Here is a 20940-nt window from a genome sequence, read left to right on the forward strand (position 1 = left end):
GAGGGCAGCGGGGGTCGTAGGGGAACAGGGGTGAGGGGTGACAGACGTCACCATTTTCCAACAAACTGTAAAGTTTGAAAATACAATCTCCTATTCACAATAACAAAGACAGGTAACATGCACAACAGCTTAAAATGTAGTAACTATAAAACAACAGATAATAAACATAACAGGATGCAAAGGATTAATATGAAAATATAACATTTGAATAAAAAAGTATTAGATCCCTAGTTGGTAAGTTATCAACTTTCCCTTAATCTTTAAATGTAATTCCTACCCGCATTTCATGAGTTTATTCTGGTCTTGACAGCACTTATTTAGTAAGTTCAAATGGAAAAATAAATATGAGGACAGCCGGCATCCTGGAAGAGCGTGGGGTGCTGGAGGGCGGGAAGCGAGTACAGCTGGACCCGGCAGCCCAGGGGCGGTGGGCTTGCAGAATCAGCGTTAAATTCCAGGTGGGTAAAGGATCCTTCTCCAAAACCGCGCTTCCTCTGTTCTGGCTGTAAACGCAGTAGTTAGTGATACCGGTCGCACAAGCGCACTGAGAGCGGAGGCCGGTGGGAGGGGGCGGCTGGGGACGTGGAGGGGGCAGGGAGGGGACGGGGACAGGGAAGGGCGGCCAGGGACTGAGAGGGGGCGGCTGGGGACACGGAGGGGGCAGAGAGGGGGAGGGAAGGGGCGGCCGGGGACGTGGAGGGGGCAGGGAGGGGACGGGGACAGGGAAGGGCGGCCAGGGACTGAGAGGGGGCGGCTGGGGACACGGAGGGGGCAGAGAGGGGGAGGGAGGGGGGAGGGAAGGGGCGGCCGGGGACGTGGAGGGGGCAGGGAGGGGACGGGGACAGGGAAGGGCGGCCAGGGACTGAGAGGGGGCGGCTGGGGACACGGAGGGGGCAGAGAGGGGGAGGGAGGGGGGAGGGAAGGGGCGGCCGGGGACGCGGAGGGGGCAGGGAGGGGACGGGGACAGGGAAGGGCGGCCAGGGACTGAGAGGGGGCGGCTGGGGACACGGAGGGGGCAGAGAGGGGGAGGGAGGGGGGAGGGAAGGGGCGGCCGGGGACGCGGAGGGGGCAGCCGGGGACGAGGGGGGCTGGGGACAGGGAGGGGGGAGGGGGGCAGGAAAGGGGAGGCCGGGGACAGAGAGGGGGCAGGAAGGGGGCGGCCGGGCACGGTCGGGGGCGCACCCCGCAAGCTCCCCCCGGGGAAGGCGGTGTGTCCGCCCTCGCCTCTCACCGCGCCCGCAGCCGCAAAGAGCAGCTGGAGAAGCAGGGCCGCCCCTTGCCCGGGGGCCCAGGGCCCCGCAGGAGGAGCAGAGAAGGGCGCTCACCCAGCCGCCCCGCAGAGGGGCACGGACCCGAGGCCCCGGCCCCCGGGGTCGGCGTGACTGCTCAAGGCGCCGCAGACCCCCGACCTGGAGGCGCCGAGTCGGCGGGCGCCGAGTTCGCAGCCGCCATGGGCGCCGCCCTCCCCGCCGGCCGCGTCCTGGTCACATGCCCCACCAGGACCAATCAGAGCGCAGCACCCCGCGTGGTTGGTGCGGGGCAGGGGCACGTGGTCGCACCCAGCCAATCAGAGGGCAGCGTGCGGGTCCGAAGCCCGCCCCGGCTGGTGCGAGAGCCCCGGCGGAATCCCCGGGCAGCGCCCCCGCCCCAGCCCTTCCCCTCGCGGAGATGGGAGATGTTTGCTCACATCCGCCTGTCGCCCTCTGCGACTCGCTTGGATCAAGTGTTACTGGCGACCCGAGGCCCCAGGCACCAGCATACAGCTCCTGCCAAGGACTGTCACGCTCGTCACCGCGGAGGCGTCCACCTGCCCCACCCGCTCACCTCCTGTCCCACCCGCTTACCTGTCCCCACCCGCTCACCTGCCCCGACCCGCTCACCTGTCCCACCCGCTCACCTCCTGCCCCCACCCGCTCACCTCCTGTCCCACCCGCTCACCTGTCCCCACCCGCTCACCTGTCCCCACCCGCTCACCTCCTGTCCCCACCCGCTCACCTCCTGTCCCACCCGCTCACCTCCTGTCCCCACCCGCTCACCTGTCCCCACCCGCTCACCTCCTGTCCCCACCCGCTCACCTGTCCCACCCGCTCACCTGTCCCCACCTAGTGAAGCCGGCTGCTGGACTCAGGCGCCTTGGGAACAACACCTCCCACCCCCAGCCCGCAGCGCAGTCATGGGGAGCTGGGAGGGGCCTCCTGCACTGAGGGCCCCCCCCCCCCCCCGCAGGCTCCTGGCCTGGTCAGAAGACCCGGGGACAAGGCCCCTCCACCGGGGAGCCAGTGGGGACTGTGTTCTCAGCACTCAGACGGTGGGCTTCCACCACCAGCTTCCACTCCGCCTTGGAGAACAAAGCCATCCACCCTGGGACGGGTTTCTGAGGAATCCCAGCAGTTTCCGTTTTCTAAGACAAGGGAGTCTGGAGACGGAAGGAGGTAGAGGTTGCCCAGAAATGCCCCGAGCTGCACTCTTACGGATGATTACAACCGTATGTGTAATTTTATCACAATAAATAAAAAAAAAAAAACCTGGAAAAAAACAAAACCAATAAGCAGTCTTTGTACCCAAGGACCAGAAACAGCAGGCTTGTGAATGGGTGTCAGTGAGCTATTGTCCTGAAGGATGGAGCGGCCTCATGGTAAACAGCCATTGCTGGGAAGAGACCGGTCCTGTCAGACACACCAAACACTTTGCCTCCATTCATGAGGTGGGGGCATCGGTGAACTCGGGACGTTTACATCCACCTGACCCGGTCATCCTTATAAAGCCCAGCTCCACTGTGCTGCCGGGCATGGCCGAGCCTGTGCACACACACATCTCAAATAAGGCCACAAACAGGCATTTACGGGTTCGGCCACACAGGCTTGGAGCTGGCTTTCTGCGGTCATGGCGAGCTTCCAAATCCTCCTTCCTTCTCCTCGTGGGGCCACTGCCCTAGCCGCCGAGAGCAGCTAGAAGGAGCAGAGCCCAGGTCTGGACAGGCCCTGGGCTTCTCCACATTCCAGAAACCCATCCTGCACAGGGCGCCCGCAACTGCAGCCCAGAGACCCTGCAGGCCTAATTGGGCGGCCTCATTAGGGAGCCGTGACAAGGCAGCTTGCATCTGAGGATAAAATCTCAGCAGGACTCCACTGTCACCCCACCACTCTGCAGAGCTCCGTTTCCCGGCCCCGTGGCCAGCTGGCTTTTTAAAGCTAAGACCTGGTCTGAGGAGCCCGAGTCCTGGGGTTCTGCGGACACTGCGGCAGGGGGTGTATGCTGTCCCGTAGTGCAGGAGGAGCATGAGGGGGATGATGAGGACGGGAGGACGCAGGGGACAGTGACGGGGCTGCCCCAGGCCAGCCCCCAACACGGCTCCTCCTCCATGTCTCCGCATACAGGCCACTCCTCCCGAAACCTGTGCAGGGCTGGTGTCCTCCAAGGCCTGACCCTAACCCTAAGCCCCAACGTCTCCCCCTCGACCTTCCCCACGCCCTCTGTGACCCTAGCAGACAAAATTTACATTCCGTTGGGAGAAGCAGGGAGGGCAGAGGGCAGTCCAACCAGCAGATCTTAAAAATACTCTCCTTAACAAAAGCGTTTGAATGAGTTCCTGCGAAGGAGCTAATTAGCTCTGGTTTATAATTTCCCCAGGCCTGGGGGAACCCAAGGCACAGCGTCCAGACAGCTGTTGGAGAGGGGGGCGAAGGCCTCATCTGCCAAGACTCCTCTGCTCAAAAGACACTCTCCATTCCAAAGTGATCCATCTACAACAGACCCATCATGGCCGAGTCCCGAGAGCTAATTTTAACCTTCCGAGTGCTCGTTAAGCCTCTTTGAGTTATAATTACCCCCAATCTCGAGACATTACAAGGCAGCAATCAGGAAGTTAGATGTGGACAAGAGAGAACAAAAGGAGCAGGGAGACAGTTTCGAGCAGGCCTACTTAGAGGCCCGAGCGGCGTGGCTGCCCCGGGATGAGGATGCACACTCAGCTGCACGCTCACCCCTGCCACCTGCACCCCTGCGGGAGCAGCCTGGCCCAGGGGTCACGAGGGTCATGAGGGTCACGAGGGTCACAGAGGCTCCTGGACACTGATTATCTACTGGCACCCCCCCACCCCCGCAGGGGCTTCTAAGACACTTCCTTTGCGGCCTTGAGTGGGTTCCGGTCTCTAAGGAAAGCGGCTCCACCACAGGGCAGGCTTCAGTGTCTCGAGGGAGGGGGTGTCAGGGTCTTGGTCCCACAAAGCCCAGCAACTGCACCATCTGCACCCTCAGCTCCCACTGACAGACACAGGTGGAGCTGGCCTCCCCAGAGCCGGTGGGCCGCGGGAACGGTCCTGCCACGGCCTCCTTGCTGGCTCCTCCTTACCTTGCCGAAGCTGCCCTTTCCGATGGCCCGAAGGATCTGAAAGTGGTCGAAGTTCACTGCAGAAAAAACAGAGAGATGCCCGGTGAGGCGGCAGAAAGACCCAGTACCGTCCACCAGCCCCCAGCTGGAGCAACCACCCAGGGGCCGCCCCCCACCACTGCAGGGAGCCCCCCTGCACCCTGGAAGTGGGTCCTGGTACAGGCTGGAGGCTCAACTCAGGCTCGTGTGTAATGCGGGGACGGCCTGAGCCAAGGCAGAGAGGTGGGTCCTGGGGGCCATGCTCTCCCTCTTCTGGGCTCCTTGCAAGGCCAGGCTAGGCCATGCTGCCCACAGACTGCATACCGGATGGGGCGTGAACAGAGCAAATGGCACCCATAGCAGCCCTCTTCAGTCCCAGGTACCCAGACACCCCCATCCTGAGCTGCCCCCAATGCATGAAGCCCTACAAATAGGGGTCCTGGAGCATGGGAAACAGGCCCCCTGCCCTCCTGCTGAATCTCCTGTAGGGTTCACAGGATGAGCTACAGGGGAGCCTACTGCGGCCCCAGGATAAATAATAGGGACTTTCCAAAGGGAGGTCCCCAGGCCTGTGTGAAACCACCCGGATCCCGATTTCTATTAACTTCCTCCAGACATAAGCTCCCCTTAGAGAAAGGGGTCGTTGGAAATTGCAACTTTACTGTCACGGCACTCAAGAAAGATGTTCCCCGCCACGCACACAGGCCATGCACACAGGCCACGCACACACGCCATGCACACATGCCATGCACACGCAGTGCCCAGCGGGGGGGGGACGTGATAAACTGTGAGTGAGAGCAGTTCGGACGTGCTCTCCAGGACTCTGCTTCACTCTGATCCTGATGTGTAAGGTCCACTCCACTGGTTTCCTTCCCGCGGGCATCTCAGTGCCCCAGGCAGCTCGGGCCAGCCTTGCTTTCCACACCTGCCAGCCAGGGTGCAGCTCCCCCAGCTGACTCTCAGGCCACCAGCTGGTCCCACCTGTGCCCCATGTCTGCATCCCCCCAGGTCCCCATCCACAGGTCTGTTCCCCCCAGGATTCTGTCCCCAGGTCTGTGCCCCCCAGGTCTGTGCCTCCCCAGGTCTCTATCCCCAGGTCTGTGCCCCCCAGGTCTGTGTCCCCCCAGGTCTCTGTCCCCAGGTCTGTGCCCCCCAGGTCTGTGCCCCCCTAAGTCTCCATCCCCAGGTCTGTGCCCCCCAGGTCTGTGCCCCCCCAGGTCTCTGTCCCCAGGTCTGCCCCCACCAAGCTTGCACCCCCCCCCAGTTCAGAACCCTCCCCAGACGGCAGGGCTGCGACATGGCCCATGGCTCTCGTTCTGCCCCTTCAGGCTTTGCAGCACCTGGCGAGTCTGGCTCCAAATACCCTCGGGCGTGTGCCCTGGGCACCTGTGAGAGGCATGGGGCCCCCAGACGCCCGCGAGCCTGCAGTCAGTGCAGCCTGGGCTGTTCCCACGGGGAGGGGCAGACGAGGGCCGCAGCACGCCCACCCGAGAACGGCACGGGGAGCCTGCCGAGGGCACCTGTGTGCGCGGCCCAGCATGTGGCGCTGGGAAGTGCCGCCCAGCGAGCCCGGGAGTGGAAGGCCGTGCGTTAGGGTTGGGCGTGCTCCCCAGAGACGCCAGCCCAGTGCCGGGCTGGCCGCGCAGGGGCACCCCCAGGGCTGAGAGTTAGCAGGGGGCTTAGCCAAGGCAATCACCGAGTTCAGAGGAAGACACGTGTCCCGAACTTCAGGGCTCTCCCAGAGAGGAAGAGGATGAGAACAGATGGTGTGGTAAACAGTAGGTCAGAAGCAGAGGAAATCCACACCATGCCTCTCACTCCGCTTTCACACACTGGAAAGTGAGGTTATCACGGAGAATCCGGGGAAAGAGGCACTTGGAGTTCGGCCGGGCACGGACATGGGAGGAGCTGTGGCCTGGGTCCACGCTGGCTGGCCCTGTGGCCTCTCCTGGGCCTGCTTCCAGGGAAGGGAAGGGAGGGCGTGTACCCTACTGCACAGCACCTGTGATTTTGAGCAGAGTCATCCCCACTTCCTGAGACCCCGGGGCGGGAGGGGGCACACAACGGATTCCCAGACGGCGGACAGGACACTGAGTCGGCCACCTGGAAGCTTCACAGGGCAGACACAGGCGGGACGGGAACCCCAAACGTAGCTGCTGGGCCTTGTGAGGCCAGTGAGCCAGGAGGAATCCCCCGGCAGGCCCAGGGCTGGGCAGGGCGTGCATCCCGCGGTGGCCAGAAGCTGTGAGCAAGGCCACCCGGACACACACAGTGCGCCTGCTCGGAGGAGCTGTTGGCCCGGAGCCTCCAGCCCCACCCGGTAACTGGGGTCACTCTGTCCTCTGGTGCCCGGGGGCTCCTCGGGGCACCCCACGGGCCCACCTCCTCACCTAGGTGCCCGGGCTGCAATCACAGCACACAGCACCTCGCACCTGCTCCGGAGAGCCCCCCGGGGGGAAATGCAGGCCCAGCAGCTGCTCTGGGTCCCGTCCCCCCCACGAGGCCCTGGACTGACTCTGGGCAGGACCAGGAGCTCCTCTAACTGCCCCAGCGCCCAGCACTGTGATTAGGCCGATGCACCCAAATCTGATGCACACACCACCATCATCCAGAAATCCAGAGTCCAGTAGAATCGTGTTGATGAAGTTTGTGAAGTTCCCCAAACGCTGAGCCTGGGCGGGTCTCACCGACAGGAGCGGCTGCCCAGGGGGGCCAGGAGCACAGCACGTGGGGGGCATGGGGGACGGGCCCCTGGCAGGGGGCTGGGCGTTCGCACTTTCCTCTCAACTCTCGGATCTAACGCTCGTGGACTAACTCCCCTCCCAGATCTCCCACTGCCGCACCGAAGCCAGAGCCGCTGCTGGGCAGTACCCACCCCTCAGCCGTCAGCCGTGAGCTGCGCTCAACCTAGAGAGGGGCTGGGCCACCAGGTGGGTGGAGCCCAGGGCGAGGCTGGTCCGCACCCTCGGTGGGGGTATCGCAGCACCCAAGGGCCTGCGTCCAGGGGCCTACTCACACAAGTTGGGTGCAAAGCCTCGGGCCCAGCTCCTCGTGGGCTTGGGTCCAAGCCCTGGGGGCCAAGCTGCCATCCGGCACGCACACCCTGTGCTCCCCACAGGTGTAGGTCACCACCCCTGGCTCCTGCGAGTCTTCGTCCTCTTGTCCTCTGACCGTCCATCTCTCCCGGGCAGACCTGCAGCCTCACAGGGCCCTGTTGTCCTGCACGTGGCTCCTGGGGGGCCTTCAGGCACCCCCATCTTGCAGAGGAGACTCTGCTTCTCGGGCCATTCAGTCCTGGGCCTTGGCACCATCTGACTGAGGGCTCTGGCCACAGGTCTGCACAGGAGGCTGGGCCCCACCGAGTGAGCCAAGGTCGGAGGCCGCTGCGGAAACCACAGGCCAGGCCTGTCCTGGACCCTGGAGGAGGGCAGGGAGGGGTCGTCCCAGAGTGGACACTCTACTGTGGGGAACCAGACTCCAGGCCAGCAAACAAATATGGTGCCAGGTGCCTGGGAGGAAAATAAAGCAGGAAGCGGCGGGGGGTGTGTGTGTGCTAATTTTGCGAGGTTTGGGCCCAGAGATGAGGTCGTGAGCTGGGAGTTCCTGGATTATGGTTGACGGAGACCAGTCTGCTGCATTCGTACAGGGGGTTCATGTCGCTGTGTGACGCTGTGGGTATGCTCCCTGCCGGAGAGACACCTCCGACGTCACAGGTAAAAGGAAAAGGCAATTTGGCCCCACGGTCCTGCGGTTTATATGCCTCCTTGCCAGGAACCTAAGCACCGCAGGAAGGAGCCGTGCCTGCAAGGAGGCGGCCGGCTGTGAGCGCAGCGCCCGCCAGAGCCCTCCTGCCACGCGGGCGCGGGCACAGGCTCTCCCTTGTACAGATGAATATTTAAAACACAAAGGTCTGAGAATATTTGTTCTTCAAGGAAGGCTTTTATGTTGCCAACTTGGCAATCACAAAGCACGGCATTGCTATGAAAATAGGTCATCTTGACGTCGACTGACCGCGAGCGGAGGGAGGTCCCAACTCTGTTCAACCAGGTGGAGGAGTGGCTGCCGGGTCCTTCTCGAGGGCTGCTGGTGTGCCCCAGGGTCACCGACAAGCCCAGTGATCCTGGCACCATTTTTCTTCACGTGTCTTAGCGTGAAGTCCAGCGCCCAGACCGAACTCCCCACGGGGGCTCTCCACGTTCGCCGAGGTTCTTGGCCGCCGCCGGGCTGCACAAGGAGCCAGATCATCACCGGGGGAAAGGCCAGGAGCTTTTCCAAGGGTGCCCTCAGCACTCCCACAGCCGTGATCCAGTGGGACTCATGCAAATCTTTCTGGTTTCCCCGCAACCCAACCTGACCTGACCCTCTGGCCTGGCCACTGGGACACGGTGGCTGGAGGGAGACTCCGAAGCAAGGTTAGGTAATCTCTGAACACTGCCGACTGGAGCTCAGCGCTCGCCCTCAGTACCCAACAAGGTCTTAGGGGAGCTGTGGGTCCCCGTGAGATCCCGGGTTTGAAATGCAGCCCTTTCGTAAGCCAGCGCCCCCAGCGAGGAAAGCAAGAGAGAAGGTGAGCCCAGGGAGAGTAAAAATAGAACTGCTGCAGAGCTGTGAGTCACACTGCTGTGACAGGTGACACAGTGCCCGCACCACAGGGTGGGGGAGAGGGGAGCCCAAGCCCCCCCAGAGGCCAGCCTGCTCCTGACGCCCCTGGCCCAGGTCCTCACGGCCGTGGGTCCCGTGTGGAAGGTGATCGGCCCATGGCCACAGGACAAGTCCTTTCCCACCTGCCTCCCTGTCGCCCAGGAGAGGCCCGGCCCTCTGAGCATCCTCAGGTGAATTCTATACCAGAAGTTGGGATTTATTTGGAAAGCTGCAATCATAAATCAAATGTCACAAGCAGCTGAAATTCATTCAGAAGTTGATGACACTTTGTCAAACAACCTATGACCCAGAAAACTCCCGGAGAAAATCATCCAGTCCCGCTGAGGCCGGTCCCCTGCAGAGTTTGTGTGGCCCCTGTGGAAATCCTCACCCAGCTCTCCCCAGCCAGCACGGGTCCCCTCCCTGGCTCTGCAGGACACACCGGCCAGCCGTCTGTGTAAGTGGTCGCCAGACGGTCTCCTCAGAGACACTACTGAGGCCCTGACCTGCTGGCCACCACCTGCCCTCCCAGGCCACCGGCACGCACCATGGTGGACACCGTGCCTAGCCCTCCAAGTCCTGACCCATGCCAGTTCTCAGAGCCACTCAGCAAGGGATGCTCTCCTCTTACTGGCGAGGAAACAGCTGGGGAGTCTCGGCAGACTCCGGGGGAAGGACCACAGGCCCCTCGGGACATAAGAGAAGGGACCGCGGGGAGCCAGCACCCCACCCCAAAGACCCGGGCCTCAGGGCCTGCCCTTCCTTCCGCCTGGGACACTTCTGTGCCCCGCTGCCTCCCGGCCACCTGCTCACCCCTCCTCCAGGAAGCCTGCGCTGGCCCCTCCAAGCACTCACCATCCTGGCGGCGGGGAGAAACATGCTCACCCTGGCTCTTCCGAGGATGTGGCGCCAGCCCAGAAACAGCGCTGAGGCCTCTGGGGGGGGCCTAGGTTCCGGAACGGTCCCCCTTCTCATGCCCAGGAATGAGCCTGGGGACCTGAGTGACTGGAGGCCCGAAGCCCGGGGGTGCTGATGCCTTCCCGCCCCCCGGCCGGACTCCAGGGGAGACCGCCCCCACGTCTGCTTACAGGAAAACCTCGGTCCGTACCACCTTCGGTGACAGCCCCGCAGCCACGGCTCACCCTGGGTCGGCCCGGCTACCGCGTCTGGAGCTGTGAGCGTCACTTTGACGATGACATCCTCAGACAGCCCGGGAACCTTCATAAACGAGTGACTGCGGCAACAGCAGGATCAATAAGGACCTCGGCCAGCTGGGGCCCCGCCCCTCCAGGGCCCGCAGGGGAGGCCGTCTGCACAGGCGCCCCCCGTCCCGTGGCTGTGGGTGGCATGCCTCCCCCAGGGGCACCCAGTGGGGTCCTGCTGCTCAAGGACCCCACCCCTGGCCACCTCCCTGTCCCAGGTGCTCGTCCCCCACCAGGTCCACCATCAGGGACGGCCTCGAGCACCTCAATAGCACCCCGGGGGCTCCCAGTTCAGCCTCAGTACTCAGGGGCTGGGTGGAGGCCGCCGTGGCTCAGGGTGGGGGGCCAGGGAAGGGGAGAAACAGGCCTTCGGAGCAGCTGAGGCCTGAACCCCGAGGCAGGTCTACCCAGCAAAGCCAACTGGCCCCCGGGCCTGGTGCTGACGGGGCTCGGCCCTGTCGCCTCCAGCCTCAGCACCTCCAAGAGCCCCCCAGCATATGTGGGCCCCAGGGTTGGGACGCAGGTGCCTCCCAGGTGCCCCAGAGGAGAATTGAGCCAAGGAAGGGGCAGAGTGAAGCCAGCTCTGGAGGACCAACAGCCCCCCGGACTGCGTCAGCAACAGCCCAGCCCACCCAGGGAGCAGAGTGCAGACAGACCCAGTGAGGCCTGGCCCAGGGTAGACGGTCAGGGCCAGCCCCACATCCTGGGTGGCCACAGCCGCCCTCGAGAGCAGCTCTGGCTGCACACAGGCAGTCCACCAGGAGGCTGGCTCCCTGTGGAGGGTCCGAGGGGCCCCAGGTCCCCAGGGGAATGGAGGAATTCCATGGAGAGAAGTCAGAGGCCAGCACTTGGTGGGAGATGCTTGGCTAGGCCAAGGGCTGAAGAAAGCCGTCCCTCTATCTGTCTTTCCATCTGCCTGTCTGCCCATCTGCCGCCTCTGGGCTCAAAGTACAGCCCTGCCATGCCCCCTCCCACCATCCCCACAGAGAGGAGCCTCCTGGGGAGGCTAGAGCAAGGGGGCACCGGGGTGCCCAGGCCACCAAGCGCAGTGCCCAGAAGGGGGCCTGGGGGAGGGAGGCTAGCAAGAGTGGGGGGGGGCATGCATGCTGAGAAGGGTGTTCAAAAGGGAAGGGAATGAGGCCACAAAATCCAGCTGGCGGGTGCCCTGCGGGGAGAATGAGGATGGGGTCGTCGGCAGCGTCTGAGCTCGGGCTGGGGCAGGTCCAGGATGTGGATGTGAACCGCACATTGGAACATCAGGAGATGCGTGTCAGGACCTCGGCCTCGCTGGAGGAAATGTGCGCGGGTGGGAGGGAGCGGAGGGAGGAGGGAGCCCGGGGAGGCGCCCGCGGTGAGAGACGCACGGCGGACAAGGTGACCCACGAGACAGCCAGAAGGCGGAGACAGCACAAGGGCCCGGCGCTCGTGAGTGGGCAGGCACGACGCGTGTGACCGCCGCTGAGCGGAACCGTGCTCTGACGCCCGCTGCGTCGAGGACGGGCCTTGAAACCCTGGCGCTGAGCGAGAGGGGCCCGCCACAAACCCCCCGTGCTGCACGAGGCCACGGCCCAGGGACTGGCACGGTGTTTCCCGGCGAAGATGTCCTGGGACTGGACCGGGGGGTGGTGTGCCGCCGACGGCTCCCTTCAAAACGGCAAAGTTTAGGTTACGCGAATTTCGTTTCAGTAAAAAACAATAATCACTGTTTTTAAAAGTGAGCCACTACTGAGTGGGCTGAGGCCAGGTCGGGGGTAAGCCCGCTGTTGGTGGCCCCACGCAGACGGCCCCGCGGCGGGGGACGGAGGTCAGGGCAGACTCTGTTCAGAAGCAGGGGCGCCCCAGGGGCATGGACGCATCGGCAGGTGGGGCGGGGGTCCGAGGAGGGAGGGCGGATGCGGGCCGAACCAGCCCGGCCACACTCACGCACACGCCTGCACCAGCCCTCACCGCCACCCCAGACTGGCAGGGGGACCAGTCCGATTTGAATGGGGCTCCTATTTCCAGGTGGTCACCCTGGGTGGGAGGCCAGGGGGCGGCACACTCGTTAACCCCATCTTTGCTCAATGGCATAGATCATGGGTGTAGCTAGGGCAGCTTCGTTCTGACCCCCTTGCTTCAGAACCACATTGAACTATGTTAAATTCGAGCAAACCCAAGCCCCACCATCAAATCTGTATTTTATTTACACTCAGCCTTGTTTTAAAAAAAGGATTGCAGGCCGCGCTCCATTTCCTCGGCATAGGAGGGCAGCAGGTCGTCTGGGAGGACGTGAGCCTGCATCCTGCCCCCGGCAGCCACCCTCTGGAAGGAGCCAAAGGGCTGACCAAGCAGGCTCCACTCTCCTCTGCCCGGAAGCCCCCAGCTCCCTGGGCATCCACCGTGGTCACGCTGCCCAGGCCGGGCCCATCGGCGTGAAGCTGTCCGACCGCAGCCAGCACTAGGCTTCTGGATCGCGGGACAAGTGTCCCCCACGGTGGCAGGGATGAGCCTGGAGGGTCAGGTCGGACCGTCCTGCGGTGCCACGGGAACAAGGAGCCGGCAGAGCGGACAGAGGATGAGGCCAGTCAGCATCCCCTGAGCCTTCCCCATGACACTGTCAGATTCTCTGTTTCTCTGGCCAACACATCCTCTTTTTACTCAAGTCCCCTCGAGTGCAGGTTCCTGAGGTAAGGCTGCCTGACTTAGACCAGAGCCCCTGTGCCCGTGCTGCCCAGTCTGAGTCCTTCCTTCGTCCTGCGTGTCTACCCAAACAAGTGCCGGCCTTCCTCACTTGGGCTTCACGGTGGACACGTATTCCATGGAGGCAGCCACCGCCGGCTGTGACCCACCTTCTCTGGGGGCCCCTGCTCTTCCATCTCCATTACCGATCCGTCCGTCTGGTCCCGCAGAATCTCCGTAGGACTGTTTGTTCCCTTGGAGTTCAGTCACTCTGTACATCAGCCCTGAGAAAACTGACGTTTTTATGGCACTTGCACCCATTCAGATGCTGTGTCCTCACCTACTTAGGACATTCTCCGCGTAGACGTTGTGCACGTTATCTTAGTGGCTGCTAACTGTATGAGGTACTTTCACAGCTTTATCGAGGCGCAAGTGACACACTGTAGTGTGAACGAGGGGCAAGCGTGCGACTGGGTCGGTTCTGACATCTGCGCACCCTCGTACGTCCCCACAGCCAGGAACTGCTGGTATCTACGTACCGCCAGGGGAGCAGAGCAAGGAGGGTGCACTTGGAACAGATACCAACAAACACCCAGAGCGTGTTAACAACTCCACAAACCAATAAGAAAAAGACATAAAACAACAGAAAACAGTCAAGTTTGTGAACAGGCACTTCACAAAAGATGCCCAAGTGCCCGCACAACATGGATGCAAGCTCAATGTCTCAGTGACCAGGGAAACGAAACTCAGCAGAGCAGGAGACCGCTCCACGTCCACCAGAATGACCGAAGCCAGACATGCTGGCCACACAGAGGTGGCAGGATGTGAGCAGCGGTGTTCACATAAGCTGCCAAGGGAGTGAAGGTGATCTACGGGCACCCCACGGCCCAGCCGGGGCAGACACAGACACATGCCCGCCAAAGGCACGCACCAGAAATGTGGGACGGTCACAGACTGGAAACTCCCCAAATGCTCAACCTTGTAGAGCGGATAGTAGGGTGATTGTCCACACAGAGAACCCCAGGCATAAAGAAGATGAGAGAGTTATTAACCACCATAAGATGATGGAAGAGAACAAAGTGTATCTAAAGTAGGAAGAAAAAAATAATAGAAACAGATAATAGAGGAATATCAACAAAACTTAAAGTTATGTTTGTGATTCGTAACACAGACAAACCTTTGGAAGATCGATTTTTTTTTTTAAGTTTCATTTATCTATTATTTAGAGAGAGAGAAGGCAAAGTGGGGAGGGTCAGAGGGAGAGACAGAATCTCAAGCAGACTCCCCGCCAAGTGGGGAGTCTGACACGGGGCTCAATCCCACAATCCTGAGATCTTGACCTGAGCCAAAACCAAAAGTCGGATGCTTAATCAACTGAAGCAGCCAGGCACCCCAAGACCGATTTTCTTAAAAAAAGAGAGAAAACACAAACATTAAGAGTTTTACAAAGATGATGTTGTTATGGATCCTACAGGCATCTACAGGATGATTAGAAAGATCATGAACAACTAACTTTATAACAACAAATTATATTATGTGGATGAAATGGAGATTCCTTGAAATACACAATTTACCAAACTAATACAGAAACAGAGCCTGAAAAGGTCATTACAAAAGAAAACTGCAGACCAATATTTCCCATGAGTATGGATGCAAAATTCCTTAACAAAATACTAGCAAATTAGCAGCAATATAAAAAATATAATACATCATGACTGATGAGGTACATGCCAGGAATGCAAGGTTGGTTTAACTGTGAAAACCAATGGCTTAAAGTCACTGCACTAACAGGATGAAGAAGGACAACCCTATGACCACCTCCGTAAATGCAGGAGATGCACTTGACAACACACAGAGCCGTTTGTGATGAGGACTCTCTGCAAACGAGAACAGAACCTCTCAACGGGTCATACCACGTTTAACTGAGGCGCACTGAACACTCCCCCTCCGAGATGGGGAACGAGGTGAGGCTGTCCACTCTCATCATTTTCTCTAATGCTATGCTGCCCTGGCCAATGACATAAGACAAGAAGCTAAAAATAAAGAATGGAAGACAGCATAGTGGTCTATGGAGAAGGTCCTAAGGACTCTACAAAACACTTCCAGAGCTGACATGCAAATTAAGCAAGGTCACATGATAGATACGTGGTCTATACATAAAATTTTTTGGATTTCTAATATAATATCAACAAACTATTAGAAAATGAGATTTTCCAAATCCCACCTCATTACATATGTAGGCCTATGTCTAAGAAAGGTGTGCAAGACCCTTACATATAACACTGCAAAACAGAGATTACAGAGGACCCAAGTAAGTGGAGAGGCGCCCCGGGTCAGAGCAGTAAACAGCAAGGGGCTACTTCTTCCCAAAGGTATCTATAGAATTAGTGGAATTCCAGTCAAAGCCCCAGTTGGCTTTTTTTGCTAGAAATGTGTGGGCAGACACTAAAATTTATAAATGAAATGAAATGAAATGAAATGAAATGAAAATGACCTAGAATAGTAAAAAAATAATCCTAAAAAAAAAGAGCCAAGTTGGAGGACTTCACTACCTGATCTTAAGACTTAACATAAGGGTGGGGCACCTGGGTGGCTCAGTCGTTGAGCGTCGTTGAGCGTCTGCCTTCGGCTCAGGTCATGATCCCAGGGTTCTGGGATCAAGCCCCGCATCAGGCTCCCTGCTCTGCGGGAAGCCTGCTTCTCCCTCTCCCACTCCCCCTGCTTGTGTTCCCTCTCTCGCTGTGTCTCTCTCTGTCAAGTAAATAAAAAAAAAAGACTTAACATAAGGGTACAGTAATCGGGACAGTGGGATGCAGTGTGGGGGCAGGTGCAGGGCGATGCAACAGACAGGTCACCACACCCTGGTTTCCACAAAGGCGCTGACATAAGTCTGTGCGGCAACGTGGGCCTCCAAACAATGAGTATCCACGGGGAAAAATGCCATACCCAACAACTAATTCTAGGGGGGTTGCAAACATACACATAGACCAATTCCTGGAAAAAGCGACATTTTTGCAACCTGAAGAGAGGCAAAGATTTCTCAGACGTGATGCTAGAAACACTAACCGTAAAGAGACTAATAAACTGTGCTTCATCCAAATTAAAAATGTCTGCTCTTTAAGAGACACTATGAAGGAAACGAGAAGTCAAACGCAGCAGGAGGAATATTTGCAAATACACACGTCCAACCAAGGACTTGTAACCAGATTATATAAAGAACTCCTTCAAATCAATAAGGAGATGACAGCCAATGTGAAGATGAGGGGAAGTCTTGGACAGACGTTCAGAAAGGGGGACAGAGGAGAGGCCAGCTAGCGGGTCTGAACCTCCAACCCAACCAGGTCCACCACACCCCACAGCACAGCCCGTGCACTAGACCAAAACCACCAAGTGTCGCACGCACGTGGGCGGCTCAGCCCCCCGCTGCTGGTGCGGATGGAGCCCGCCGGTCCCTTTGGCCGCCTCCCACAGACCTACACGTGCACTTACCTCGCGCTGCCAGCCACCACCTTCCCAGACATTTCCCAGGAGAAACCAAACAGACGTCTACACAGCACCGTTCTCGGCAACCTTATTGGTAACAGCCACGTACTGAAGGCAACCTAACATCCACCAGGGGAGAGCGGGGAGACACTCTGTTATATCTGTACAATGAAACGCTCCCCAGCGGCTTTCTTGTAAGATCCGTAACAACATGGATGAATCTCAAACCACTGCGTCCAACAAAAGAAGCCAGATTCAAAAGAGCACATACCGTACAGCTCCACCCCGTAAGTCTGAGGACAGGCAAAACTAGTTCAGGGTGACAGAGCCTCCAGGGGCGGAGGGGGCTGTGCGGAGCAGAGCAGGAGGCAGCTTTCTAGGTGACAGCAGTGGGTCCTGTCCTAGGGGGTCCTGGTTACACGGGAGTACACATGTCCTAACTTCAGGTCTCTGCATCTTACCGTAATTACACCCCCTGTACAAATACATCAAAAAGAGATGGTGGCTATTTTGCAGAGGGGTGGTTTTAGGTATCCAATCTGCTATACTGCAGGATGGAGCCATTCCCCACGTGCGTGCAGGAAACTGGGGGTCAGAGACGTTCAGTGACCTGGCCACGGCCACCAGCAGACAGAGCAGTGGGTCACAATCCAGTCTCCAGGACCCACACACACCTGTGCCCGGGGCAGAGGGGACGGGCCAAACCCAGGACACTGAGCTGGGCGTGAGGGGGGTGGTGCAAGGAGCGGCTCGTTCGTGGTGGGGGTGGGGAGTTGGTCAGAAGGTTCTTTCTGGAGGACACGGGTATTTGAAGTGGGCTCAGCTGGTGGGAAGGGGCTCCGAGGAGAGTGCCAACGTGAAGCCCACGTCATGGGAGCAGGGGCTGGTGGAGGGACCCAGAGGCTGAACCAGCAGGCCTGGCTGCCAGCCCTGGGCCCTGGAGCTGAGGTGGGGAGGTCAGGAGGAGCTGCGGCCACGGCCTCTGCCGCTCCCCCCGGCACTGGGGGCGAGGCCCTCTCTGAGGGGCAGCGAGGCTGGGTGGGGGCAGCTGTGCGGGGTGCCCTCCCCAGCCCCTGCCGCAGTGGAGCAGACCCGGCTAGACCAGCCGGCCACAGAGCCCCGGCGGGAGCGGGTTAGCTCTGAGACTGCTCCGTCAGTGGTGGCCGGGGTAACCCCGCACAGCCCAGCGCCAGACTCGGGACCATCCTGGGCCTGCCCAGAACCACTGCCCTCCCCCCACTCCGCCCCAGGGGCTGTGCCCACACAATGTGCCCCGGGCTCAGTGTGGACAGAACTCAGCAGCCGTACCAGGGGCCATCCCTCTTTAGAAGCAGGGTGCTGGGGGCAGGCTGCTGGTCTCCTTTTGAGGTTCCTTCGAAACCTGACCAAAATGGAGAATTTGCACAGCACAAAATTAATTTTTATTCTGGAGCCCAATGACACACCTCAGATCACACCTGTGTGTATATATGCCTGTGGCTGCAGCTCTGTGCATGTGTGTACATGTGTGCTTGTGTCTGGGTGTGCGTGTATGTGTGTGCCTGTGGGTGCAGCTCTGTGCCTGTGCCTGCATGCGCACGTTTGTGGGTGTCTGTGTGCATGTGTGTGCACGTGTGTGGGTGTCTGTGTGCATGCGTGTGCATGCGTGTGGGTGTCTGTGTGCATGCATACATGTGTGCATGTGTGTGGGTGTCTATGGGTGTCTGTGTGCATGTGTGTGGATGTGCGTGTGCATGCGTGTGGGTGTCTGTGTGCATGCATGTGCGTGTGTACACATGTCTGTGTGCATGTGTGTGCATGTACGTTTGCATGCATATGTGTGTGTGCATGTATGTGTGTGCCTGTGGGTACAACTCTATGCCTGTGCATGCGTACATGTCTGTGTGCCTGTGGGTGCAGCTCTGTGCATGTGTGTGCATGTGTGCTTGTGTCTGGGTGTGCATGTATGTGTGTGCCTGTGGGTGCAGCTCTGTGCCTGTGCCTGCATGTGCACGTGTGTGGGTGTCTGTGTGCATGTGTGTGCACGTGTGTGGGTGTCTGTGTGCATACGTGTGCACGTGTGTGGATGTGCATGTGCGTGTCTGTGTGCATGCATGTGCGTGTGTACACGTGTCTGTGTGCATGTGTGTGCATGTACGTTTGCATGCATGTGTGTGTGTGCATGTATGTGTGTGCCTGTGGGTACAACTCTATGCCTGTGCATGCGTACATGTCTGTGTGCCTGTGGGTGCAGCTCTGTGTACGTGTGTGTGATGTGTGCTTGTGTCTGGGTGTGCGTGCGTGCATGCATGTGTGTGCCTGTGGGTGCAGCTCTGTGCCTGTGCATGTGTGTGCATGTATACGGGTGTCTGGGTGCATGTGTGTGCGTGCGTACCTGTGTCCATGCATATGTGTGCATGCGTACATGTGTCTGTGTGCCTGTGTGTGCATGGAGGCCCTACACAAGCTCTCTCAGGGTGTGGCTTTACTGAACAGCCGGCCCCACAGGTCTGACGGACACATCCAGCCTGGAGCCTGCAGGCTGCACTGGGATCCTGGCAACATCTACGCCGTGGGAAAGAGATGCAGGGCGAAGATGCCAGACCCACCCCCAGAGAGCTCGGGAAGTCCTGCGAGCTGAGCTGCTACGGGGAGGGAGGTGCCCGGGGAAAGCTGTCCAGGGAGCACGAGGCCTCGCAGCCGTTTATCACCCCCACCGCCCTGCTATGAGCTGCTGCTGGGGGCAGGACTGATTTATCCCCAAGGCACGAAGGCCCCTTGCCGAGCTGACGAGAGTCGCACTCCCACGTGTCAGCTTACACATCGAGAGCCACCAGGCCCCGGGCTGCCCCGGGGCCCCACCCAGCTGGGGTGCCCGAACCGTCCCCAGGCAGAGGTGGGGCTGTCCCGGGTCCCCTTCAGCTCCCGCGGCCCCAGCATCGACCATCAGTTAATATCCTACATAGTCATTTACACCTCACCAAGAATCAGTGACCATCTAGCCAGCCTTCTAACGGCTTTCAAACAAACGGATGGGATTCGGATGGTGCTTTCTGCGTTCATTACATGGCCTCGCCCAGAGGACAGCCTCCAACCAGGACAGGAGCTGCTTGTCCCAAAATGTGCTCTGAGGTTCTGCTCTGTGTACCTGGTGGATCCAGGCTGGGGTGACCCTGGTGCCACCCAAGTTATCCTGCGACGCCCAGCCTGGTCCCCTGCACCCGAGAGGCTTGTTGAGTGAATGACTGAAGGAACCAGTGAGTGAGTGATTGAGTGGGAGGCACGTTTCTGCCTGGGGTCCCAGGGCCGGCTTCCCCAGCACAACCTGCCCGGCCACCACGAGCCAGTCTGCCCCCGGGTGTGGCCATTCTTGGACCTGGATGCCTCCCAGGGTCCGAGGGCCCGGGGCGGAGGGACTGGTCTGGGGGCTCCGCTGGCCTGGGGAGTGGCTGACAGCCAGCCCTGGCCCAGTGCTCAGCAGAGGGCAGCCCAGCATCTCAGTCAAGCTGAGCCCACGCTGCTTTCACATAAACAGAAGCACTGCAGCATTGTTAAGGAAAAGTTGTTATTTTAAATTCCATCTCACGGTAAGTGCATGGTTTTATGTCAGACCTTTTCTTTGAAAAGAAATTTGTACATAGTTTGGATCGAAAGTCGAGATTTAAGGATTAATAAACCACATGGCTATTTGTTTTGCAGGAGACGAGTGTTGACAAAGCCCTTTAGCAGGCTCCAGAGGCTGACCCGCCAGGCTGACATTTACCCAAGGCTTGGGAATCTGATGGAGCCGGACCATGGGGCCATCCCTGCCTCTTGTCCAGGCAGACGCTCACCACCTCAATCCCCAGGCACTGGCCTGTCCGCAGAATGAACCTGAGCAAACGCAAGCCAGAGCATCACGGGCCCAGAGCAGGAAGGGCCCTTCCTTGTACCTCCCCAGCGTGATGCCCCCGCAGCAGTTGGGGCCTCTCCGGCTCAGAGCCATCCACCGGCCAGCACCAGCCTCGCAGGCTGGCCGCTTCCCCCCAGGAGCACTGGCTGGGCCTGAGGCACTCTCCCCTCCACTCTCTGGAGGACACCCCAACTGCAGAGATGGGCCTGCTGCACCCCAGAGGTGACGGCTGTGACAGGTACCCTAAGGAATCAGCCCACAGTCCCGAGCCCCAAGGACCCGGCCTCTAACACAACAGGGCTTCCTTGAGGCACCAAAGGGGGCCCAGGTCCAGGGCCCTGTCCCCAGCACCTGCCACACCTCCACTGGCCGCCCAACAGCCACGGGGGCAGATCCCGCTCTCCACGCACCGGCATCCGGCCGCAGGTGTTCACGCACAGCCGGGTGGATGCCTACCTGCAGGACAAGCTGGTGCCCACAGCAAGAGGGAGGTGAGCAACAGCGAAGGAGCCCCATCCCTGCTGGAGAAGTCACTTGGTGCCATGAACACAGGCCAGCACACCAAGGAGAGCCCACTGTAGCCCGTGAGCCCTGCCTCAGAGTCCAGTGTCCCTCCTTGTATCTCAGCCTGTTTTCCTTAACACGCTTCCTCCAATGAGCTGGCATGGCACCAGCAGACCCCGTGGGCCACTCCTCTGCGGCCCAGAGCTAATCAT

At 59.7% G+C, this 20940-nt stretch overlaps 1 protein-coding gene across 5 annotated transcripts in view; it reads right to left on the minus strand.

Moving 5' to 3' along the window:
* STK32C (serine/threonine kinase 32C) overlaps positions 1 to 20940 on the minus strand; it is a 71301-nt gene that overhangs the window by 24374 nt on the left and 25987 nt on the right. Inside the window, exons 1-2 of one of the 5 annotated variants that reach the window (XM_064595482.1) lie at positions 1353 to 1499; positions 278 to 503 (exon numbers count right to left, since the gene is read on the minus strand). In XM_064595482.1, the coding sequence (XP_064451552.1) occupies positions 278 to 283 (6 nt within the window). In that variant the 5' untranslated portion in view covers positions 284 to 503; positions 1353 to 1499. Of the gene's footprint in view, positions 1 to 277; positions 504 to 1231; positions 1500 to 4351; positions 4408 to 20940 lie in introns of those variants that run through there. The other 4 variants (XM_064595480.1, XM_064595481.1, XM_045879104.1 and 1 more) reach the window with 4 other exon arrangements.

Source organism: Mirounga angustirostris, unplaced genomic scaffold, assembly GCF_029215605.1.
Source record: "Mirounga angustirostris isolate CCGP_5_RB_7025 unplaced genomic scaffold, mMirAng1.0.hap1 SCAF_6, whole genome shotgun sequence".
Lineage (NCBI taxonomy): Eukaryota > Metazoa > Chordata > Mammalia > Carnivora > Phocidae > Mirounga > Mirounga angustirostris.